At 43.4% G+C, this 22,500-nt stretch overlaps 1 protein-coding gene and 1 long non-coding RNA gene across 3 annotated transcripts in view; both read left to right on the forward strand.

The window, feature by feature from the left end:
- Window positions 1-9,363, forward strand: part of LOC135105539 (uncharacterized) — a 16,029-nt gene extending 6,666 nt beyond the window's left edge. The window contains exons 2-3 of the mRNA XM_064013747.1: window positions 2,822-3,837; window positions 6,187-9,363. Of these exons, the coding sequence (XP_063869817.1) occupies window positions 3,151-3,837; window positions 6,187-8,436 (2,937 nt within the window). The 5' untranslated portion in view covers window positions 2,822-3,150 and the 3' untranslated portion in view covers window positions 8,437-9,363. The remainder of the gene's footprint in view (window positions 1-2,821; window positions 3,838-6,186) is intronic.
- The window catches only part of LOC135105542 (uncharacterized), a 122,261-nt gene that overhangs the window by 8,852 nt on the left and 90,909 nt on the right, over window positions 1-22,500 (forward strand). The gene's annotated exons all lie outside the window — the stretch shown is intronic.

Below are 22,500 nucleotides of genomic sequence, written 5' to 3' on the forward strand. Positions count from 1 at the left end.
ATTTCATATTAGAATAATGATCTGTGAACCAACCTTGTCTTCCCAGCAAACCAGCGACAAATTGCCGAGTATCCTAAACCTGTATCATGTATTTATTTTTTGTCCAGTAAGGCAATGTGCGGTTGGGTAAACGAAACGATCCGCAAATTGCACGGTTGGAGACCCCACACTTCGACTATATTATAAAAGATAGTTGTGGGCCGTTTATGAATATTGAAATTTAGAAAAAAAAGGTTGCAAAACTGATATCATTGATAAATATGATAGTGTTGATAAATTTCAAGCATCATCGCTTCTGCCAATCAAAAAATGGCACAAAAGATACGTGGTTTAGTCAGCCAAGCATCAGGGTTCGAACAAGACAAGGCATCACATCAGTTTTCATCTCCACTTTCCTTGCTGTACTGTTAGATAATATTTTAACTCTCCCATCAGTTATTAAAAGGAAACTACTTAAACAATGATTTTTCTGAAGATCTGGATGAGGCGTAATAAGATACAGTAGTCGAGTTTGGAAGTGGAAGCCAGTGACTGAATAGCATACAAAATTAGACCTTTCTTTTCCTTCATATATGATACACAAAGTTTATTAGGTAAAAATAAAATAAAATAAATAAATAAATCATCACGTTGTTCTTAACTGTATTTTAAAGCGTGCGGTGGGTGAATATAATGAACTATTTTGGAAGAACTAAAACAACTTTATTAAAGATGAAAACTTAAAGGGCGACAGGAGACGCCAGCAGCTTCACTTAACGGTTGAAGGATTTTGAAAAATCATCAGAAAGTAATGTGAAATCCACCAAAAAAAGAAAGTACGAGGACAAATGAGAACAGCGCGGTGGAAAGTTCAATAATTGTGCATAATTTTGCCATATAAGAACTAGTCAGCTGTAAGTTTCTTCCTTCTGTTTTATTTGTGTTTTATTTAAGCTTGATAACATAAAACAACAATGCAAAACAATTTTATCCACAACTCCAATATAGAATTGTTTTGAGCTGAAGCGTTTATTTTATTATTATTTTTTTTTTTCATTTGTATTTATTACATGACTACACATTAAATCGTATAAGAAGAAAAATGTAAGAGATATCAATATCTAGAAATCCAAGACATGAGAAACCATCATGTATGAATTTTGCAACTTTTCTGTTTCCGCGCCGTTCACAAAAGTTCAATGGTACAGTGTTACACAAAAGTTACTCTCCTCATCACGATTTACAGTATCAAAATTATCAGCATCCAAGTGTGTTCCGTCCCACCCAAAGCTTCAGGTTCCCCAAGAAAGCCCCGAAGTAACAGTGATGAGGCAGCAAAGTCTGCCACACAAAAAGCAGCATGTAATGATCCCCGCCAGTAAGACTAATGCCGTGCCCTGTGTTGCTCCAGCCAAACCGTGTGCATTTATCAGTAAAGCACATCTCTGGAATCAGGTTTATGGTTTCATGTGGTAACAGACGCGCATTGTCCACGAAAAAAAAAGTATTGTAATAATAATAGTACATTGGATACACTGCAAGAAACAAACAGAGATGGTAAGGTAGAACTGAGTACGATAAGAGTAACGCGCGCGCACACACACACACACACACACACACACACACACACACACACATTCTCTCTCTCTCTCTCTCTCTCTCTCTCTCTCTCTCTCTCATTCATCGGATTCTGACCTAATTAGTGTCAAGTGTATCAATGGGCGAGTTAATGGGTGTGCGAGCGCGTGGTGGGTGTGATGGGTGCTGCGCGGGGGTGTTTGCAGGGCCCCTCATTCACCTGCCTCATTAACCACTGCCAGGTACACCCTCTCATCAAGGTATTTCGCTCCAGACATAGGACATAATTCCTTCGTTTTCTGCTTCCCCTCCTCACTCCACTTTCAGGGTAACTTAACTATAGAGATTATTCACAATATTTTCGTAACCTCTTTCCTCGCCCTCTCTTTTTCCTTGCTTTTGTAATTACGAAAGGAATTAATTGCATGTCTGAGGAAAGGTCAGATGGCGAGCTATTAACATCGGACGTAATTTATGCAGTGATCTTGACCAATCTATTCGTCTAGTAAATCATTTGGTGTGTGTGTGTGTGATCAAGACTACTTTGGGGTGAACAACCTCGCGCAGTTTTCCTCTTCCTCTTCCCCTCTTCTCCCTCCTTCCTCCCACCACTTTTATTGTCTTCATTATTTTATTTTTCGTTTCTTTTTCTTGCTCTGTCTAGGTGACATTTCACTGACCTCCACAACGTAACACTTTCTCGGCTTTCTCAAGAGGTTGTCAGTGTCTTATCATCAGCACCCTTCACGTGTGTAGTCGTAAAAAATCAGAGTTAGAGTTCACTAATTTATTTACAATTTTCGTTCGACTCAGGTTTTCACATATTCCTGGGTCGTAAGTTTAGTCGAGGAGGTCGTTCCAAGTTTATGCTGCTGTGGCCAACGTGTCCATTCCCAGAACTGCAAGGGCAAATCAATGCATGGCTTCCGCCACGTGAGGGCCACTTGCTGCCTGCTGGCGTGCCGCGCTACAGCTGCTTGTTGCCGCCCTCTGGACTGACAACCCGCCTTGTTGGTAAAGAAATGTTGTGAATCATATTTGCCACCTGCATGCACGTTTGGTTTGTGGTGCAGTTGATGAGAAACTCACTCTCACGCACGCACACGCATATGTGCGTGCACCACACGCACGCACGGAAGCGCACACACACACACACACACACACACACACACACACACACACACACACACACACACACACACACACACACACACACACGGATTCATGTCTTACAGGGCTCCTTAAATCCCCACTTGCCTTTCAGAATACCAACGTCAGTGGTGATGTTATTTTGTGCGCACGTGTATCGTCGTGTTATGACAAACTGAATCATTCATGTGAGTTGCAGTTTCGAAAAGCAGAAGAAGAAGAAGAAGAAGAAAACAAAACGAAACTGAATTGCATCGGAGCTGGAGGTCCGGCGTGCTCCAGTGAGCGGGAAGGGCAGCAGTAGAACATGAGACTTGTGACTGTGTTCATTATGCGAACATAATGGTGATGGTGGCGGACGTTGTGTTAAACGACAGACAGACGTCACGCCCGTGAAACGAGGCGCGTGACTATAAGACGCCGCCATACTACGCCCGGCCTCCGATGGGCGGAAATCAGGTCAAGGCCACCACACGTTCCCCTCTGCTGCACGTGGAGTCCGTCACACTTACCTCCGAAGAAAACCACGAGCGGCGATTTCGGAAGGAGCTTCCCCGGCGGCTGGGGTCTATGCTCCTGGCCGATTGGGTGCGGCTGAAGAGAAGAGAACACGAAGTGATAACGAAAGGCAAGGTGGTGCTGGATGAGGGTCGAGCCCCTCCAGAGATAGTGAAAGAGGTGGAAATGTACATGAAGTCTGCCTCCAAGAAGATACATATCAAGTATCACCCCAAGATCGCACCCAAGCCAAGGAATCGTTTCCGTCTCAAGGGTCCCCGGCTTACCCAGACTGCTGCCCGGCGGATCCAGGACGCGTACGACAGGCGGGAAAAGGAGCAGCAGCAGCAGCAGAAGCAGGAGAGAATAGCACAAAAGCGAGATAAGTCCCGGCTCAGTGTCAGGTCACAGGGGTGGACGGAGCAAGGCACCTCTCGGGCTTCCAAACGAACACCCACGGGGAGGCTGAAGCAGCAGGAGCAGAAACGTGCGTCTTCCTTGCCGCCCACCAGCACCCTCAGTCTGCAGTCCATCACCACCGCGGAGTCTTCAGGCATTGGGATGTCCCGCGCCTCCTCCCTCACGTCAGTGGCCAGCATAAGGCACAAAAAGACCTTCTTCTCGAGGCAGCGGGTGAGTAGTTACTCCTCTGTGACCACACCCGTAGCCTCAAGGCTCCACCGACCGCCCCTACCTGGCTCCCTCAACTCCCGGACGCGTCGCAGGACTCCAGGTATGAGATCGGGTGCTTTCATGAACTGGATCTGCACAGGGCTGGTAGTGCCTCCTGTAGTGAGCGATGACTGACTCTCATTTTGCCCTCTGGTTCATCTTTCCTTGGCATCCCGAACGGAGGAACTGGACGGGACGTTGATGCAGTGTAGCTCCGTCAGTCTGGTAAAGGGACGCGACGTGCCCGTAGAGTAGCTTAGGATAGGTCAGATTTATGTCTCTTAACATCATTATTGTGGAGGAAAATGTGATCTGATGGGAGAGAAATGGTGCAGAAAGGAATGTCATGGGTGTGGGGGTGTCGGGAGGTAAACACACAACTCGCTAGTGATTTGGAAAGGTCTCTTGAGAACTGGGCGTGATGGTGTGCATCTTAGTTAGCAGGACTATGAAAAAATAATAGTTATTTTATCTGTGTTATCCACTTCATCAAAAAGATAGAAGTTTTTGTTGCATTCTGAAAAAAAAATAAAGAATTACAAAGGACACATCGCACCCATACAGCAATGCTTTTTTATTTAATGTAATCATAAAACGAACCTCATCTTTACTTAAGCATAATAATACATTTAATTGAAAACATTAAGATAAAGATTCTCAAATAATCACAGGGACAACGAGACCGCTGACGAGCCGCTCACTATAGGATAGGCAAAATGTCAGAAATATCCTCCACGTGCCGCCACTTTCGGGATAACTTGTTAGATAGTTACTGAATCGTGTGTGGTGGTAATGCTTTGCGACGAGGGCAAAAAAAAAAAAAAAATCGCATTATTTTGAGAGTTAGTGATGTTGTTGCACATCACCGATAGAATTTTAGTAGACGCTCACCTAGTGTCAAAAATGTACTAGTGTATGTTTGTACATTAAGTATCTCTCTCATTATGAACAGAAATATACATGAAGAATACTGCGTGCAGAATTCAAGAAGTAACATAAATTAACAACATTTATTTATTGAAGAGTTTCATAAGACCCTTCCAAGTCAAATAAAACATAGAATAGTTAGTGATAGTATACTAACGACGAAAAACATTGTCTTTGGTTTTTGTTTGGATTCGATAAAGTCACAGCAGTTATAAGCCTCCAGGCGACATCCGATAACAAGGTAAACACTGGTGGAGCACTTGTAGGTGGAGGATATAGTGGAGGAACCCGATCAGACTGTCTCTTTCTTTCCATTCCACTAGCTTAATTTTCATATCTTCTTACATTTATCTAACTTTTTAAATTTCTCTCTCTCTCTCTCTCTCTCTCTCTCTCTCTCTCTCTCTCTCTCTCTCTCTCTCTCTCTCTCTCTCTCTCTCTCTCTCTCTCTCTCTCTCTCTCTCTCTCTCTCTCTCAGGTTCAAACACTAAGTCCTCCCATAGGGCTGCACTTCACTCCGTCTGAGTTCCACCTTCACCTTTACACACCTCCCTCAAGCACTCTCGTTTTCCTCCTGCTTTTTCTTCCTTCTAGTTCTCCTTTTTTTCCTCCTCCTCGTTCTCCTCCTCAGTCAAAGGGACGCGGCGCTTGATGGCAAGTCTGAGAATGTCTACTTTACACACTTTTCTTTTCCACCTTAATTAGCACGTCCCTCACTTATTCTTCACGACAAGATCAATTTCACAGGCACAACTCAACTCTTATCTTTCCACTTGATATAGGACCTCCTCCCTCCCTCCCTCCCTCTCTCCCCTACTCACCTCTTTCTCTATTTAAAAGAACGTGCCTCTCTTCTTTTCCACTCTCTGCATGTTCCTCTTTTTCTTTCCTCTTACTCCCCTCTCCTCACGTACGTTGTTCTAGCCTGATATTGTCTTCACTTTCTTTCGTTCCCTCATTACCAGCAATCACCAGCAAGGCCTTTTCTCTGTAAATGAGGGCTGGCAATTTCTTTTTCTTCTCATCTGTTATTTAACGTCTGTGTGGATCTTGATAACGTTTTCTATTTATGAGCGTAAATTCCTTGAAAATGTGTATCCCATATTTAATGTGCCTAATTACATACGTACTCTATAGTTCATGTAATGTCAACTTGTGTTAAAGTTCAAGTATAAATTGTTACTAATAGATTCACTTTTTTCTCTTTTATAGAATTCACGGGTTCAAGTCATTTGTAGCATTAGTGGCATGATGATTACGCAAGTGTTTCTGTTAATAAACATGCATTCAGTGTTACGCACTAAGTAAATCCCCTAAAACCCTGGAAGTTCAAGAACTTCATGTGCAGGTGTTTGACTTGTCTTTCTTTCATTTCCAAAACAGGGGCAGAGTTCCGACACTGACGACACCGGGGGACAGAACCTCCGGCTGGCGAAACAGCGAAGCGGCAGGAGGGCGTCCCCCCTGATGGTGAAACACAACTCCCCGAGTGGCCACAGTCCAACACCAGAGCGCGGGACTGCAGCCAAACAGAGGTGGACAGTTGCTCTGCGGCAGTCATTCCAGCAAGTTATGCAGCAGAAAGAACGCAAGCAAACGGGCTACACAAAAACAAGGCAAACCAACAAACAACAAAAAACGGCAAAGAGAAAAGAAAATCTTGAGCCTCAAATGGGTCACTCTGGAAACATGGAAGTGAAGCAGGTGATGTCAGACAAACACCAGGAGACAGAGGGACACCAGACAAAGCTCCAGATGGACGGAGAGATGACGCTTCAGGTACCGGACACCATGCACCGAGCGTCTCCCTCATCGCAAGGAAGCGCGTCGTCAGATAAAAAAGAACAAGGATCCCAAACAAGGCTGTCTGGTCCTCCTAAACCCCGACGCCTGCTGCTCCTCCGGCCTGGAAAAAACAAAGTCAAGCAGGAGGAGCAACAGAAATCTGTACAGCAAACAGCTGGATGCAGTGTTTTCCCAAACAAAATCAATCCCAAAGAAAAATGGAAGCGCTTACTACGAATGAATAAGAAAGATACGACAAACAAGGAACATGAGGAGCGGAAGGGCTCCATAACATCAAACAACTACCACGTCAGACGTCGGGCATCTGTAGACGTGAATATGCAACGAGACAGTGGACAGCGGCGCCACAGTCAGCCCATGACAGGCCTTGCCAGTGAGGCAGAGAACACAGAAAGCATCATTCCTGCAGATCTTCATCACCTCGCAGGAGGTGAAAGAATTATCCGGGTGAGTCGCCATCCCTCTCCCAACGATGGTGGTGAGGTGATCATAGAACAGCAGATGGTGCGCAGAGTTGTACCCCAGCAGTCCACCACCTACGAAGAAGAGCAACACCAGTATCGTCGATCGGATAAAAGATACCAGCTGACCGAGGAACAGCTTATCCAAAGTCAAGGAGAGAACACACTTGTGGTAAATTCATCAGATGTTGGGTACAATGAGCCGGTCATGAGTCGCGGCGGCTCGAGGCGGTCTTCAGGGGAACGAGACATCGGTGAGTCTGACGGTAACCAAGGAAGATTTTCCGAGTCTCAACTCCCAAGTGACGATCAATCTGCAGGATTTTTTGGGAGGGGCTTAACCACACAACCAGACCGGAGCGTTGAGGGAGGAAGCTTCAACCCTGAGGAGCAAATGGCAGTGCGTCCTTTGGGAATGATGGAGCAAGGCCGTACCGTCGAGAATCAGGGCTCGAGGCGGCCGGGAAGTTTTGCAGGGCACGGTCAAGATCTGATCCACGACAGAGGAAGGATGTCAGCGATATCGTTGGATCACGGAATTGTTCAGGCTCCGTTGGAAGCCAGACTTATCACGGAGCGCGGTAGCCCAGACAGGCTACGCCAGCGGGACTCCCTCATAGAATTCGGCCGTCATGAACACCCAGTTGAGGTCCTGCATGGCGAAGCTCCCATAAGAGCAACGGAAAGCATCCAACATGGAAACATTGTTGAGCGTGTCGTTCGTGACTCCTCCACAGAAAGGCTGCACCAAAGCGCACTCGTTGAGCGAGGCCGCCGCGAATCCCTGGTGGAGTACCCAAGAATTGATGGTCCGATAGACCGCGTGCGTCCTGATGTGTCCGGGCGTGGCGCAGCACTCAGCGAAAGAAATGGTGACCGGATATTGCCAAGGGTAACTCAAGACAGGGGATACATCCCATCGCGCATCGACCGTGGGTACTCTTATGAGCCCCAGGATGAGAGGCGTGGCAGGCAGTATCAGGAGCGCAGGTACACTGTTGGTACAGTAGAGCCAAGTTACCTTGCAGGATTCACTGAAAGGCAAATAATTGGGAGGTTATCAGAACCTGACAGCAGCAGGATATATTCTGGCCGGATACCTTATAGTAGAGCCCTAGATTCAGATCCTGTCAGGAGTAGATCTATTGACTATGATTTCTCGAGACCATATTCGGAGAGTGATTACCCAGGCAGGTTCATAGACCATGAGCCTGCCAAAATATATGCCGAGCGGCTAGTGGCTGCAGGGAGGCTGAGGAACACGGAAGACTACGACCTGAGGGAACGAGGTGGTCGCTACAGAGACGCGGTCATCACCCAGCATTCCGTCGCCTCTGCCCCGCTAGTCGACCACAGGTCTTTATGACGGTTAGTTCACAAGTGGCACTCCGGCTACGGCAGATACGTGGTCCTCTTTAGCAGCAGGTGACGGGGTGCCGAGGACGCGGCTAAACCTGCTGAGAATAGCAAAGACCAGGAGGTAACACCACTTTCCGTGTGACTTGTCTCGGATCTCCTGTGAATTGCCGCGTTCTTGTCTCATACTATGAAGAATTGACCTGAAGACCACCGTCGTCTCTTCAAACGAGGCAATAGTGTTGTTAGGCTGGCTTTACTGAAAAAAGCTCCAAGCAGTAGCAACTCAGGCAGAGAGTGATGCAATTGGCCCAGGCTCCTCATTGTTATATAAATGTTTTATTTATATATCAAATGAAATATGAAAGGCTCCTAGCCCCTCCGGTACACTGTCTGCCAGTGCCAGTGTGGGTCCCGGGAATGGGCTCTGCGACCAGCTAAGGCTGCCTAAATGATCATGTGTACAGATGAAAATATTAGTGTTTATAAGTCATTCAATTTTCGTAAATTGCTTACTTATTTTTCGACATAGTAAGACTGTATATTCTAATGCAGAGGAAAATGTATATTCTAATGCAGAGATAAAATGTATATTCTAATACAGAAGAAAAATGAAGCTGTGAATATGTCACCATCTGTACTATGCCGTCTCTCCCCCGCGGCAGGACTGATTTGTACACAGGACCCGTCGCACTCCGCTTTGTGACAACCACCTTTGCCACTCTCTTGTCAGCAAGCCATTCAAATCAATGCACCGAACATTATACGCACTATGGCCTAGATTCAGTATTTTGTTTGTATGTTCTACATGTTTTTGCTATCATTTGATCAGCCCCAGCAAGCCAGATCTTGATGTGTTGCACCGAAATTCTGATGTAAATATCAAATAAAATTCCTTATTGTCTGTCTATGCATACACAACAAGGATCAGTCAACACTCAGTTATTTTCTTGTCCTGTCGTATTAGAACGAGTCAAGAGAAAAAAGTTTGCTTCACATGTAACGGCATAGATAACAAGCAGAACAGATACTTATTGTTTCAGGTACGCTTGATTAACTATCTGCAAAAGTTAACATTTATGGTTACCAAGCAGTCGACGCAAATATAAGAAGAGTAGTCATGAAGTAAGTATCAAACGAACAAATATGAGTCAATCAGTTCATGCCTATTACCCTCCTTTAGCACGTCTTCACCCGCAACGTGTTCTCTTGTCCTGGTACTGTACAAGGGAACCACTTCCGGGTAGCAGACATCACCTTACCGAGTTACTAATTGCCTTACCGTGTGTCATGATACCGAACTCTCATCTTCTTGTCTGAGAGATAAAACAACTAATTGCAGCAGACTGGTATGAGTTACTGTTTGACCGGAAATGTTCTCGTTTCTTCTTTAATCCAGAAATATACCAAGACAGGGAGGAAGAGGGAGACGTGCCGCTTCGTGTTTCTTATTGCTTAGCGGAAGAAAGAACAAGGCAGCTCCCCCTTCATATATCACGCCTCGTTTACTTATCTTTATGTGTCATCATCCCCGCGTCTCGTCCTCCCCTTTCTCAGACACGTGCTTCCCGAAGGACGTCTGGTCTTTGCTCTTCACTTCCTTATCGTTCTTTCTCCTCCAGGTCGCTTCTCTGCCTTACTTTTCTCATCTTTTTCTATCTTTTCTAATCTTTCCTCTCAAGGGGCCTTTTCTCTCCGCCGGCCTGCCTATCTGTGCCTTTCTCCTCTTCTCTTCCTTATTGATCTTCCTTCTCCACATCGCTCCTCTGCCTTACTTTCCTAATTTCCCCCCTTTTAATCTTTTCTCTCAAGGGGCCTTTTTTCCTTCCCACGCCTCCCTGCCTTCCTCCTACTTATTTTCTTATCGTTGTTCTTCGTGCTCCTCCTCTTCCTCCTCCTGAAGATTGTTGCTCTGCTTTACTTTCTTCCCCATTTAATCTTTTCTCTAGGGGCCTTTTCCCACACCTGCCCCACTTGCCTTTACCTTCCTCTTCATTTCCTTATTGTTGTTACTCCTTCAGGTTACTCTTCCGGCTCGCCCTCCTCCTTCCCTCCCCCTCACGCATATCTCAGGGGATCTTTTCGTTTTGCTACTTACCTGCCCAGTCCTCCCCTCTCCACCTTGTCATGTATTACCGATAAATAGCAACTGGCGGGGGTTTCTTTCCTGGTCCCCTCGTAACACGCGATGCACCCTGTCTAACCTGGCCGTCGGAAGGAATGTAGCACCTGAGTCACCAATTTTATTTATTTATTTTTTCAACCATCGGCGTCGTGTGCTCTCGATAATATTGTAGTACGTTTTAAGGGAGGCTCAAAGAGTGGAGATGAAAATACTACCGCCTAGGTGTGGGAAATTGTGTGGTTACAAGACTCATAGCTTTAGAATAATGTTATATAATTATTTTTCGTAAACATGATTACACAAGTTTTACAATTTTTTTTTTTTATATGTAAGAGGGATACTGGCCAAAGGGTACAAAAGAGCGAAACAAAAGAAAAAAAGCCCACTGATTTGCCAGTTCCAAAAGAAAGGTCAAAAGGATCGTCTTGAAAGAGTTCAAATCATAGGAAGGAGGAAATACAGAAGCAGAAGCGAGCTGCTGCTGTTGTTGATTTTTTTTCTGCTGCTTAGCTGATACTGCTGCTATTATTGCTACCTGCTACTACTACTACTAGTGCTGCTGCTGTTGGTGGTGCTGGTGCTGCTTGTGTGGTTGTTGTTGTTGTTGTTAGGTGCTGTTTTTTGTCGCTGTTTTATTGTCACTGCTGCTGCTACTACTACTACTACTACTACTACTACTGCGATTACCATTACCACCACTACTACTACTATTACTACTACTACTTCTACTACTACTACTACTGCTGCTGCTGCTGTTGTTGTTGCTGTTGTTGTTGTTGATGATTATTGCTGTTTATTGTTGCTACTACTACTACTGTTATTATTACTACTACTACTGTTGTCGTTGTTGTCGTCCTGGCCGTTGTTGTCCTTGACTTGTCGTTGTTGTGGTCCTTGATCTGTCGTTGTTAATGTTTCCACTCAGCGTGTGAATATGACATTACGAAAATGTAAGAGCATAGCAGTATGAAAAAATGAGCAAAACAATAAATAACATAAATTCTCAGTGGTGTTCCGAGGCTATGAGACAATTAGGTGACGTGACGGGAGGTGCAGTAAGACCTCCCAAGGCCGCGGCACGAAGTTTAGGAATCACAGTTGGTGCTCACGCAGAACTGACGTCGCTGCGCCACCACCACGAGGCTGGCACGCGACCTGACCCTGAAGTGTAGCAGCTCTCACGCCCGCACACGCTCAAAACTTATCTTAGAATTGTCCATTACAATATCAGCACATATATGACCATTACTGTATCCCTCTAAATATATACGTATAGTGATGGTCATTAGTAGATTAACCTAAAGTTCTCACATGCACAATGTTTAAAGTTTTCTCTCAGTTTTAAGTCCTCTAACCTGCCGACCATCCATCAGTTACTAGGTTTGGTAAGAAAAGTGTCGGCAGAGCAGAGGATTTGAGAGGGAAAACGAGACACAGTGGAAGCGAGCGTGGCAGGTTAATTGATTTCTGACTATGAGTGTACATAATTCGCATAGAGGTTACTTGCATTTCTACTTTCGCCCTGTTCATTTCCCCACCAGTACATACAGTACATATACATGGTACATAGGCTCAAGGTTATCTCTTGACTCACTAAACAAAGGAAACTGAAGCCGAACACCACCACAATGTTGCCTGAGGAATACACTACTTACCTGTCCAATTACCCACCTGTCCTATTAGATGCATACCTACGCTCATAACTACCCACCACACCTCCATACACACGCAAGTGGCAGGGAGGTAGACGGAACACACGACTGATTAACATGACAGACTAAACAAAGACGGAAAAAAAAAAAGACAAAAATGTAGATAAAAAGAGTCGGGATTTTCTTCCGTGCGTGTCGGGTGGTGGTGGTGGTGGTGGTGGTGGTGATAGTCACTGGCTATCTTTTCTCTTACAAGGACTTCTTAACAAGGCTAAGGCGTGTGACAAGGGGACGTAAAGCATGAACTGTAGTAAGCGTATAAAGGGAGGGTGTGGCTCGGAGGGCGTGTGACATGTGAGGACGCTTAGTGTAAGAGGATTTTAATAACTTCCCCAATCATCTACTCCTGATCAGACTTTACAAGACTTCACCTGATCACCTTTACAAGTGGCGTGTGCGTCTGTGCCTGTAAGCCCCACGTAAAAGATAAGAAAAGGCTAAATACTCGGTCAAGAACAGTGTCAACTATCAGGGAAGGTTAGATTCGTGCTGGAGGAACATTAGGACAGAATGACAGCACCTGGAAATACTTGGTCTATGAGTGTTACTGAGAATATAAAGTTAGTTCCATATTGTAGTTTGTGTATAGAGTAAGGAAATCAAGGAAAACGGAGTAGGTCTTGGCTATGTAAACAGGATGAGGTTGTGTGTGTGTGTGTGTGTGTGTGTGTGGTGGTCATTGCATTCACCTTGCTGCTTCACCACTTATCAACACGCACTTGCAGAACGAAGTAAAAGAATAAAACCCATTCATACTACACTTCCTTCAGTAATTTCTGGAAAAAAATAAATAAATAAGACGTCACCCTATTCTATTTAGTGAAAGCGTATTGATACTGTCAGTCTAGGTAGATACAATGACGACTTCAAGCTGAGTGAATACAGTAATAGTGCAATAGTTATGTAATGAGAGGGGACATGATGGCAAGCGCAGCGCAGCATAGCATGGTAGGGATAATGGCTCCTGTGTCCTGTGTCACACCCTCGTGAGCGATTTGGTCACGTACGCAGGAAGGGAATTAAGGACCGAGCTTGTCACTTTCCGAGAGCGAGAAAGACAGAGGGAGAGACAGAAAGGGACAGAGACATACAGACACGCACACTCATAGACACGCATAGAGACCGAGAAAAATTAAGGATATAGAGACAGGCACAGACACGTGAAAAGGACAGCAGCAAGGGAGCTAAGGGCCGAGGTTGTCACTTTCAGAGAGAGAGAGAGAGAGAGAGAGAGAGAGAGAGAGAGAGAGAGATGAAAAGGGACAGAGACATCGACACACACACACACACACACAGACACGCATAGAGACAGAGTAATAAGAAGGACACATAGACCCAGGCACAAACACATGAAAAAAAGACACACACACACACACACACACACACACACACACTCAGATAGAGCCAGGCAGAGCCAGATAAACTCTTAAGTCATGGGTGCGGTGCTCACTACTTGCGACGCCATAAAGCTAATTCTTAACTGTATTTCTCGTCTTGACCTTGGGAGGGCGTGGCAGGGTGACCTTCACCGTGCTTTATTGTGTCCTTGGCTGCAGGCTGCCTTAGCCTACCCACGCGACGGGGTTGCTCAGCATACCTCATTTCTAATATTTTGCACAGATTGAGACCAGTGAAAAAGCGAGAATTGTGAGAGAAAGGAAAATGGTGCTCGGTATTGTCGCTGTAAACGCACGCACGCACACAGACACACACACACACACACACACACACACACACACACACACACACACACACACACACACATATACACACACACAAAGAAAAAGATAACAAAAAACATCTAATTTCGGTTCTACAGCTGAACATTTCTTCCTTTATCTCAGAAGAAGATAATAATGAAAGTTCAAGCCCACCAAGCAACAAAGAGGCAGAGAGGACAGAAAGATGATCTCAACGCGTGCGCGCGCACACACACACACACACACACACACACACACACACACACACACACACACACACACACACACACACACACACACACAAGAAAAAATAAATAAATAAAAAAATCTGCGGTATATTACACTAAAACGCCATTTCCTTTGTCATAATGATTTACCACACATCTTCTATTACTCTCCCAATTAAAAACAAAAACAATAACAGCTCAAGATAAAAAAAAAGTTAGTGGATAAAGGCAGCCGGGACAAACCTATGCCATCCTGATACACATACACATTTAAGAAAGATCCCCACTGGAACTGAACACACAATAAATACCTTCGTGTAATAGGGATGTGATGTTTAATCTTAGGAAACCACAGAGAGCCACCACTTTTCAGCTGCTCCCGTAAAGAGATCACCGTCTCCACCTTATTGTCTTCCTCGTCTTCTACTAAACCATTCACTCCCACTACCTAACAAGTTATCACCATCTCCACCTCACTGTGTCTTCCACGTCTGCTGAACCACTCACTCACACTGCCTACCAAGCTATCCTTTCTATCTGAACCTGCATTCAAGCTGGAGGTGTGAGGGATTAGAGTGGCATGAGAGTGAGGGTTAGGAAGAATAACCCAGTTTATGGTAAATGCCACAGGTGATGGATGGGAAGTGGTCACTCCCTCCCCCTCACCGCCTCGCCTACCGTCATGCAAATGCCAGGGTGCCTCAGGTGAGTTAGAGGCAGGAATTTACCTCGAGTTATTGCCAGGAAGGTAATGCTGAAGTCAAGGCCGAGTTGAATTATCTCTTTTAATAAGTCAGAAAGAAAGAGACTGAGTGTGTGGGTGTGTGGGTGGGTGGTGAGCAAGGGTAGGGCGTAAAGAAAGGGAGGAAGAAAGACGTTATAACCAAGTGAAATTACTAACCCCTTTCTTTTCTTTTTTCGTTCTTGCATAGTATCTTTTCTGTCTGTCTGTCTGTCTGTCTGTCTCTGTCTGTCTGTTTGGTTAGCTTGCTAGCTGTCTGTCTTTATCTTTGTTTCTATATCTGTTTCTGTCTGTCTGTCTGTCTGTCTGTCTGTCTGTCTGTCTGTCTGTCTCTCTCTCTCTCTCTCTCTCTCTCTCTCTCTCTCTCTCTCTCTCTCTCTCTCTCTCTCTCTCTCTCTCTCTCTCTCTCTCTCTCTCTCTTGTAATTTCCTTTCCGTGTATGAAGGCAATTTATTATCGTAGTTTATTCCGCCCAATTGTGGCATTCATATTTTGTCTGTTTGTTATCAGTATCATCTCAGCAACACTTTCCTTTAATCCTCCCTTATATATCACTTTATTTTCTATAATATTTCTCCTACTTGATAGTTTGCCTGACCCTCAATTTTCGTTATCAGTGACCTGTGTTTCTCTTTATCATTAGTATCAGGTTTTGTTATCAGTAGTATGTGCTTCCTTACTCCTTGGTATCGATTCGTGCATTCCAGCGGCCGCCTTTTAGCTTCGTGTATCCAGTAGTGTTATAATAATGGTGGTGGTGGTGGTGGTGGTGGTGGTGGGGTCTCCGTGTAGGTGATAATTATGGAGGAGGTGATAATAGTAGTGACTTGGGTAATAGAGACGGTGTTGGTGGTGGTGTAGAGACTGAGAAAAGGTGGGTTAAAGGTATGGTGGTGATGGTTGTGGTGTGATAAGAGTTAAGGAAACACTGGTGATGCTCGTAACGGTGGTGTGTGTGTGTCTGTGTGTGTGTGTGTGTGGTGTCGAGGTTATGGTGACGGTGAGTTGTGGTTATTGTGGGTGTTAATGGTGTTTGTGTTGTGTGGTGGTGGTGGTGGTATTGTCTATTCATATTCGTGCTGAGTGGCGCTGGTGGCAAATGACGATGATGAAGGTGGTGGTGGTGTTATTGTACTGGTGGTGATAATGATTGAGTCGTTGTGGTGTTTTATGAAAGAGGGACAATGACCTAGGACAACAAAAAATACATAAAAAAAAAAAAAAATGAATGTGAAGTCAAAATAAGATCATGTAAAATTTGAAAAGTGGAGGTGGAAATATTTTTTTTATTTGTGCGTGCAGGAAGTCCGCAAAGTAAGGAAAGGAAGTCCGCAGAGAAAAAGCCTGCTATTTTATTGCTCCTGAAAAAAATAAAATAAAGTTAACTACAGAAAATAATCCAGAATAGAGCAACGTTGGTTTTGTACATGTCTCGATACTTCTCTCTTGAAACACCAAAAGTCATGGAAAGAGGAAAGAAACAAACAGGCAGAGAGTTCCTGAGTTCATCAGTGAGAGGGAAGAGTGAAGGTTCTAGTTAAGTCTTGCATTAGCAGTAATAATGATGGTGGTGGTGGTGGGTGCAGTTAACGATCGAGGCAGGAGGAAATTGCAAACCTCACGAACTCGTTACCGTGTGAAATTGAATGAATAACACATAACACTGACCTTCATGATCCCTCCTACATTCCCTCTCACAGGTCTGCTTCTATTTGTTCTTCCTTTCTGTTCCTTTCTGCTCCTCTGTCGTCTTCCTCTCTCTTTTCAACGCTGATTTGTTTCATATCTATTCATTCTACCATCATTTTCATTTGGTATTTTTCTACTTTTGTTTTTCTCCTTCATTTATTTTATTTAATTTTAATCTCCTCTTTTCTCAACGATTCATTCTTATTATATGATTCTCTCTCTCTCTCTCTCTCTCTCTCTCTCTCTCTCTCTCTCTCTCTCTCTCTCTCTCTCTCTCTCTCTCTCTCTCTCTCTCTCTCTCATTTCACACCTTTCAACCCATAAATATTTCTTTGCGGCACTAATAAATCTTCAGTGAAAGGCAATATTGCGGTTTCTTTTCAGATTTCTGGAGCAAATTGGGTCATATCATTTGTCAGGTCCATATTTCATACAGAGAACGAGATTTAGTAAAGGTGTAGGAGGCCAGAGAGGGATGCGGTTATAGGGGTTGGAAGAGAGGCGGACGAGGGACTACGTGAGAGGTAGGTCTAGTAGGTATGAAAATAGAATAGGCAGGAGAAAGAGAAGGAGGGAAAGAATACGGAAAAGGGGAAGAATGCACCAATGAATGCGGGAGAATGATTGACATACTAAACCTAACATAAAAGCATAGAAAGAAAAAAAAAATTATAGAAAGTGTGGCAAAGGCAAACGCAGAAACTGATTAAAGAAAGAACAACCTGTCTTTTTAATGATGATCTATTTTCTTTGGTCACATCCATCTCTGAAGCCTTACGGACATCTTGCCCTCTTTACTTTTCAAGATGACGCCAAGGTGATGTCGAAAAGTCTGGTCCTCACAATAAAAAACATTCTTCCTTTTAACACTATTAATGAATATCCGTTTCTCAGAGAACGCCTCAATCTCTTAAGTTTAGACAGAGGAAAGGGGGCAAAGGAGAACTGACAAGACACAAGGAAAAGAATGCAGTAGAGAAAAAGAGTAGGAAACGGATTGACAGGGAAGAGAGAGTGAAGGAAGCAGGGAACACAGGAAAGACAGACAGGTAGGAAGGAAGACTGATGAACGAAAGAAAAATTAATGGGAAGGGGAGAAGATGTATAGGTGGAGAAAAAGAGAAGGAAAAAAGTGAAATAACCGAGGAAAGATTGTGAAAAGAAAAAAAATATGAGAAAGAGAATATGAGAACTTACAAGGAGAGAAAAAAAGACAAAAAAAAAAATTAAGGAGCGAGGATTCGGTAGAGATAAAGAGAGGGAGAAAAGAAGGAAAGAAAGGATGTGTAGCCTGGATAAGAAAGATAAGAATGCAAGAGAGTAGGAAAAAAAATGATTGACTCGAGAGGGGAAAGGGAAACGAGGCGGAGATAAAGAGGGAGGGAAGGAGAGAGGGAGGGGAGAGGGATGATGGTAAACGTTGTCTGTTGCATGAGCGAGTGAGAGGCGAGGAAGCCACTCACTGTCCTACTCTCTAAATGGACCTCTTGCGTGTCTTCCTCTCCCTCCCTCCTCCTCTCCCCATGCCTCTGTTCATCCATTCCCTTTTACCTCTCACTTTCTCTTCTCCACTCGTTATTTCATTAGCTATTTACCTCTTTAACGTTTCTTTCTTCTTCCTTTCTTACCCTGTTTCTCATCCCTCCTAGATTTTTTTTTTCAAGTCTTTGTCTTCCTTCATTTCCTCTTTTTTTGTATTTTCTTTTCTTTTTCTCATCCAGCCATCATCAGTTCTTTCAATTATTGCTTTTCTTTTTTATCCTCTCTCTGCTTTCCTTCCCTATCATTGTTTTGATTTATTCTCCTTTTATTACCATTGTGCGTTTTTATGGTGTCTTCTCCTTCACCTTTTCCTCTCCTTTCGCTTTCCTTCTTCCTCTTTTCCATTCCTTCTTCTATTACTTCCCTGCCTACAGTTTCCTATTACTCTCTTCAGGTGTCAAAATCTAGGTGAGGGAGAGGGATGGCGTGCTTGTGTTAACTGGTAGAAAGGAATAATCTATGGTTGAAGGGATGCGTGTCAGTGTAGAAGGGTTGAGAGAAAAGGTGGTGGCTTATATTAGAGGGGAAATACTGCGTGGTGTTCTCTGATGTTGGCATAATGAGATAACTGTTTCTTGCATAATTTTGGTGATGACTGCAAGGGCTGAATGACGAGGAAATGTTTGTTAATCAGAGTGGGAAAAATTAATGGGTTTTCTATTAGGGAAGTGAAATATATACGTGTTTTGTTTTATTTATTTATTTATTTATTTTTTTTTTCTGGGAGGAAGGGAGAGGCAGGTGGTTGAATGATTTCCTTTACAGGTAACTGGAAATTGAATCATTGTTTTTCCTTTCGATGCCAATTAAGGATATACGTGAATTATATATCTTTTTTTTATTTATTTATTTTTCCTTGTATCTGTTTCTTTGTTTCCTTATTTCGTACTTATTTTGTCTGTGTTTTAGTTTTTTTTTTCTCTCTTTCATATTTATTTGTATATTTCCTGTCTTTTCTTTCGTTTACTCTGTCTTCACGTAAGGTAGGCAGATGCAGGTGCCTTTCCTTAATTTTCAGATACCTGTGTGCTCGCGTGTAAGATTCGTGAAGTTCCACCTATTCACATTTTTTCTGCTATATCACACATTCCTTTGTTGATCTGCTGTTGACTTTACTTCTCTTACCTCGAGGCCACGCGCTGGGAGTCACGGCTTACAGCTTGCGGCTCAACAGGTAACACGTACGTGACACCGAACACCTGGGCAATACGTGACTTGGTTGTCGTGAGCCTGACTTGGACTCACGCACGCCATCCACCTTCCCGTCACCGCCGCCCTAATTTCGTTGTGGTTGATAAATGACGTGATGAATATTCGTCAATCACTTCCTTCTTTCCTGTTCCGATTCTCAGGTAGAGTTCCACATAACGTGTGATAAGTATGGGTCTAATTCTTTATCCTGTCAACACACTTACAATATTTTCCTTCTCCCTTTCTTTACCCCCTGCACTCTCTCTCTCTCTCTCTCTCTCTCTCTCTCTCTCTCTCTCTCTCTCTCTCTCTCTCTCTCTCTCTCTCTCTCTCCCCCCGCAATTACTCTTTCATTCTTCCTTATCTTCCCTTATCCTCTCTTACCTCCTCTATCATCTCTCCTTTCCTCCACTTTTCTTGTGTTTCTCTTACTTTCGCTTATTTTATCTGCTATCACTTTTTGGCTTCTCTTTTTTCTATATCCTCGCATACCTTCACTGCAATCATTATTCCTGTTTTCCAAATTTTAACAAACCTTCACTGTATTCAGTATTAGTTTTCCTTTCCCTCGTCCTATCACACTATTCCTTTTCTCTCTTCTTTCTGTTCTCTTAGTCTAAATCTATCTTTGCTGCAGTTACTCTTCCTTTCCTTTTTCCTCGTTCTTTCCTTATCCTACCACATCTACTCGCTACCTTCTCTATTACCTCCTCCAGCCACATCTTCCACAACAATTTATCCTCCCAACACATCCCCTCACCTCTCTTACGCCCCCTCATCAGCCGTGGGTCCCGGTGCGTGTCAGGGCTCCATCAGGGACGAGAGAAGGACGCCAAGGAGCAGGAGTTACGCCTTTGTTTCAGCATTAACCACCAGGAGCAGTGAACTCTCGGACCACTGATGATCTCCTGATTACAGTGTCCCTCGGCGGTCTGCTGCTCAAGGTGGGGGTCAAGGCTGAGTGGTCGCACGTGATTGGCGGGCGTGAAAGGTGGAATCCTCCTCACTCAGGCTAGAGGCACCAGCATCCTTGAGTCCTCTACCGTTGTGGTCATTCTAACCTAACCTAATCTAATCTAATCTAATATAATGTAACCTAACCTAACTAATCTTAGCTAACTTAACCTAACTGACCTTACCTACCCTAACCTAATCTTACTTAACCTGGTCTAACTTAACGTAACCCAACCTAACCTAAGTTAACCTAACGTAACTTAACCTAACCTTCAGATAGCTGTAAAAGAATTGTTTGCATTGATACGCATAGGAAACAGGGAATAGAATGTTACTTTAATTTTTTTTAGCCTGCAGGTTTATTTGAAAGACAAGTATAAAAATAGTGTATGAAATGTCCATGGCGGTTATAGGGAAAAACTTGTCTACCATTGAAAAGGTCACAGGTCTTTGTGTGTGTGTGTGTGTGTGTGTGTGTGTGTGTGTGTGTGTGTGTGTGTGTTGCAAATCCTTGACCTTCGTGCTTGAGGGTGAGCGCTGAGTATTGGTAGGCCTCGACTTCAGAGACTTGTTGTGTATGTTTCTCCATGTCGTTATTTATTTTCTTTTATTGTGCGTATGTCTTCTTGTGTGTGAGTATTTTTGTTGTTTTTGTTTTCTTGTGTGACTATTTATGTATGTTTCTGTCTGTCTTCTGGTGTGAATATCTGTGAATTTCTGTCTGTCTTCTTGTGTGAGAGTATTTTTGTGTTTCTGTTCTGCCCTTTAGTGTGCGAATATTTTTTCTGCTTGCCTTCTTGTGTACCAGTATTTTTGTGTGTTTCTCTGCGTCTCGTCCTGCTTCTCCTTGTCTCCCAGTGTTGTGTGTGTTGCCTCCAGCCTGGACATGAAGGTTGCGAGCGAGGCAACAGGCTGACGGGGGTGGTTCGTCTTGATCACGAAGGTATAAATAGGATGAAGCATCACGTGTGTTTATCAAGAAGGCAAAATTGATAGGTCGACGGGCTCTACATTAAAATAAAAAGAATGAGCGTTAAAGTTTACGAATTGGTAGCCTAAGCAGGCATGGACACTATTAAATATGTAAACAAAAACGGCTACATTCATATCCATAGAAGGGCGTTATCGCGATAATTGATCACGATAACGACATCGGATCATCGGTTATCCGATAATTATTTTTCCTGAGTTATCAATTCATTGGTATCGCCGATACTTTTGGTTCCAAACTTGCGATATTCTATCATTTTATTTTTTTGAACATGAGCATGTTAAAGTTTTTACCTTTCAAAATCAAATATAGTTGTTTTACTTAAAACAGTACTTCTCATTAGTGAAGAGACAGGATAAACATTGAGTTTTTTTTCCAAGAGTTTTCAGTTTTTTAAGATAAAGATAAAAATAAAGATTTGGGTTTATCGATTTTTTTTTTTTAATTCAAAACATAAATATCGTTATCGCTAGTATCGAAATTTTGGATTTATCGATTTATTGGCTATCGGGCGATAAATGTATCGCCATATATCGATTATTGGTTATCGCCGATAAGGTTATCGTTATCGATTCATCAGTTATCGTGATATTTTTTTCATTATCGCGCCCAGTTATGTTCATACCTATTTTTTTTTTTCCTGGTTATGCGAATCGATTACAAACTTAAGACACGTGTTGGTCATATTAATAACATTTTTATTTTCATGCTTATTAAATTTATTGATGCCCTTTTACTTTTAGCATTCTTGAAATTGTTTACCTCCCGCTATTGATTTTATATTTATTTTTACACTATTGTGCTTTTTATTGATGGAGAAAAAGGCAAGCGTCCGTGTATCGTCATCACTCACCACTCACTATGATGATTCACATTCCTTATTGACCTTCGATACTCATGTGTTATGCAGATGAGGAGATACCTTGCATACACGCACACAAACACACACACACTCATTATACATATGTACATTATATATACATACGTACATAGAGAGAGAGAGAGAGGGAGAGAGAGAGAGAGAGAGAGAGAGAGAGAGAGAGAGAGAGAGAGAGAGAGAGAGAGAGAGAGAGAGAGAGAGGGGGTGGCAGAGTGGGTAGGCACATATATATGATGTCGCAGATTTATCACGCATCATAATAATTCACGTCGTTCACTTGTCTCATTTTGGGGAACATTAGCATTCCTCACTTATTCATTT

Source organism: Scylla paramamosain, chromosome 12 (assembly GCF_035594125.1).
Source record: "Scylla paramamosain isolate STU-SP2022 chromosome 12, ASM3559412v1, whole genome shotgun sequence".
In the NCBI taxonomy this organism is placed as follows: domain Eukaryota; kingdom Metazoa; phylum Arthropoda; class Malacostraca; order Decapoda; family Portunidae; genus Scylla; species Scylla paramamosain.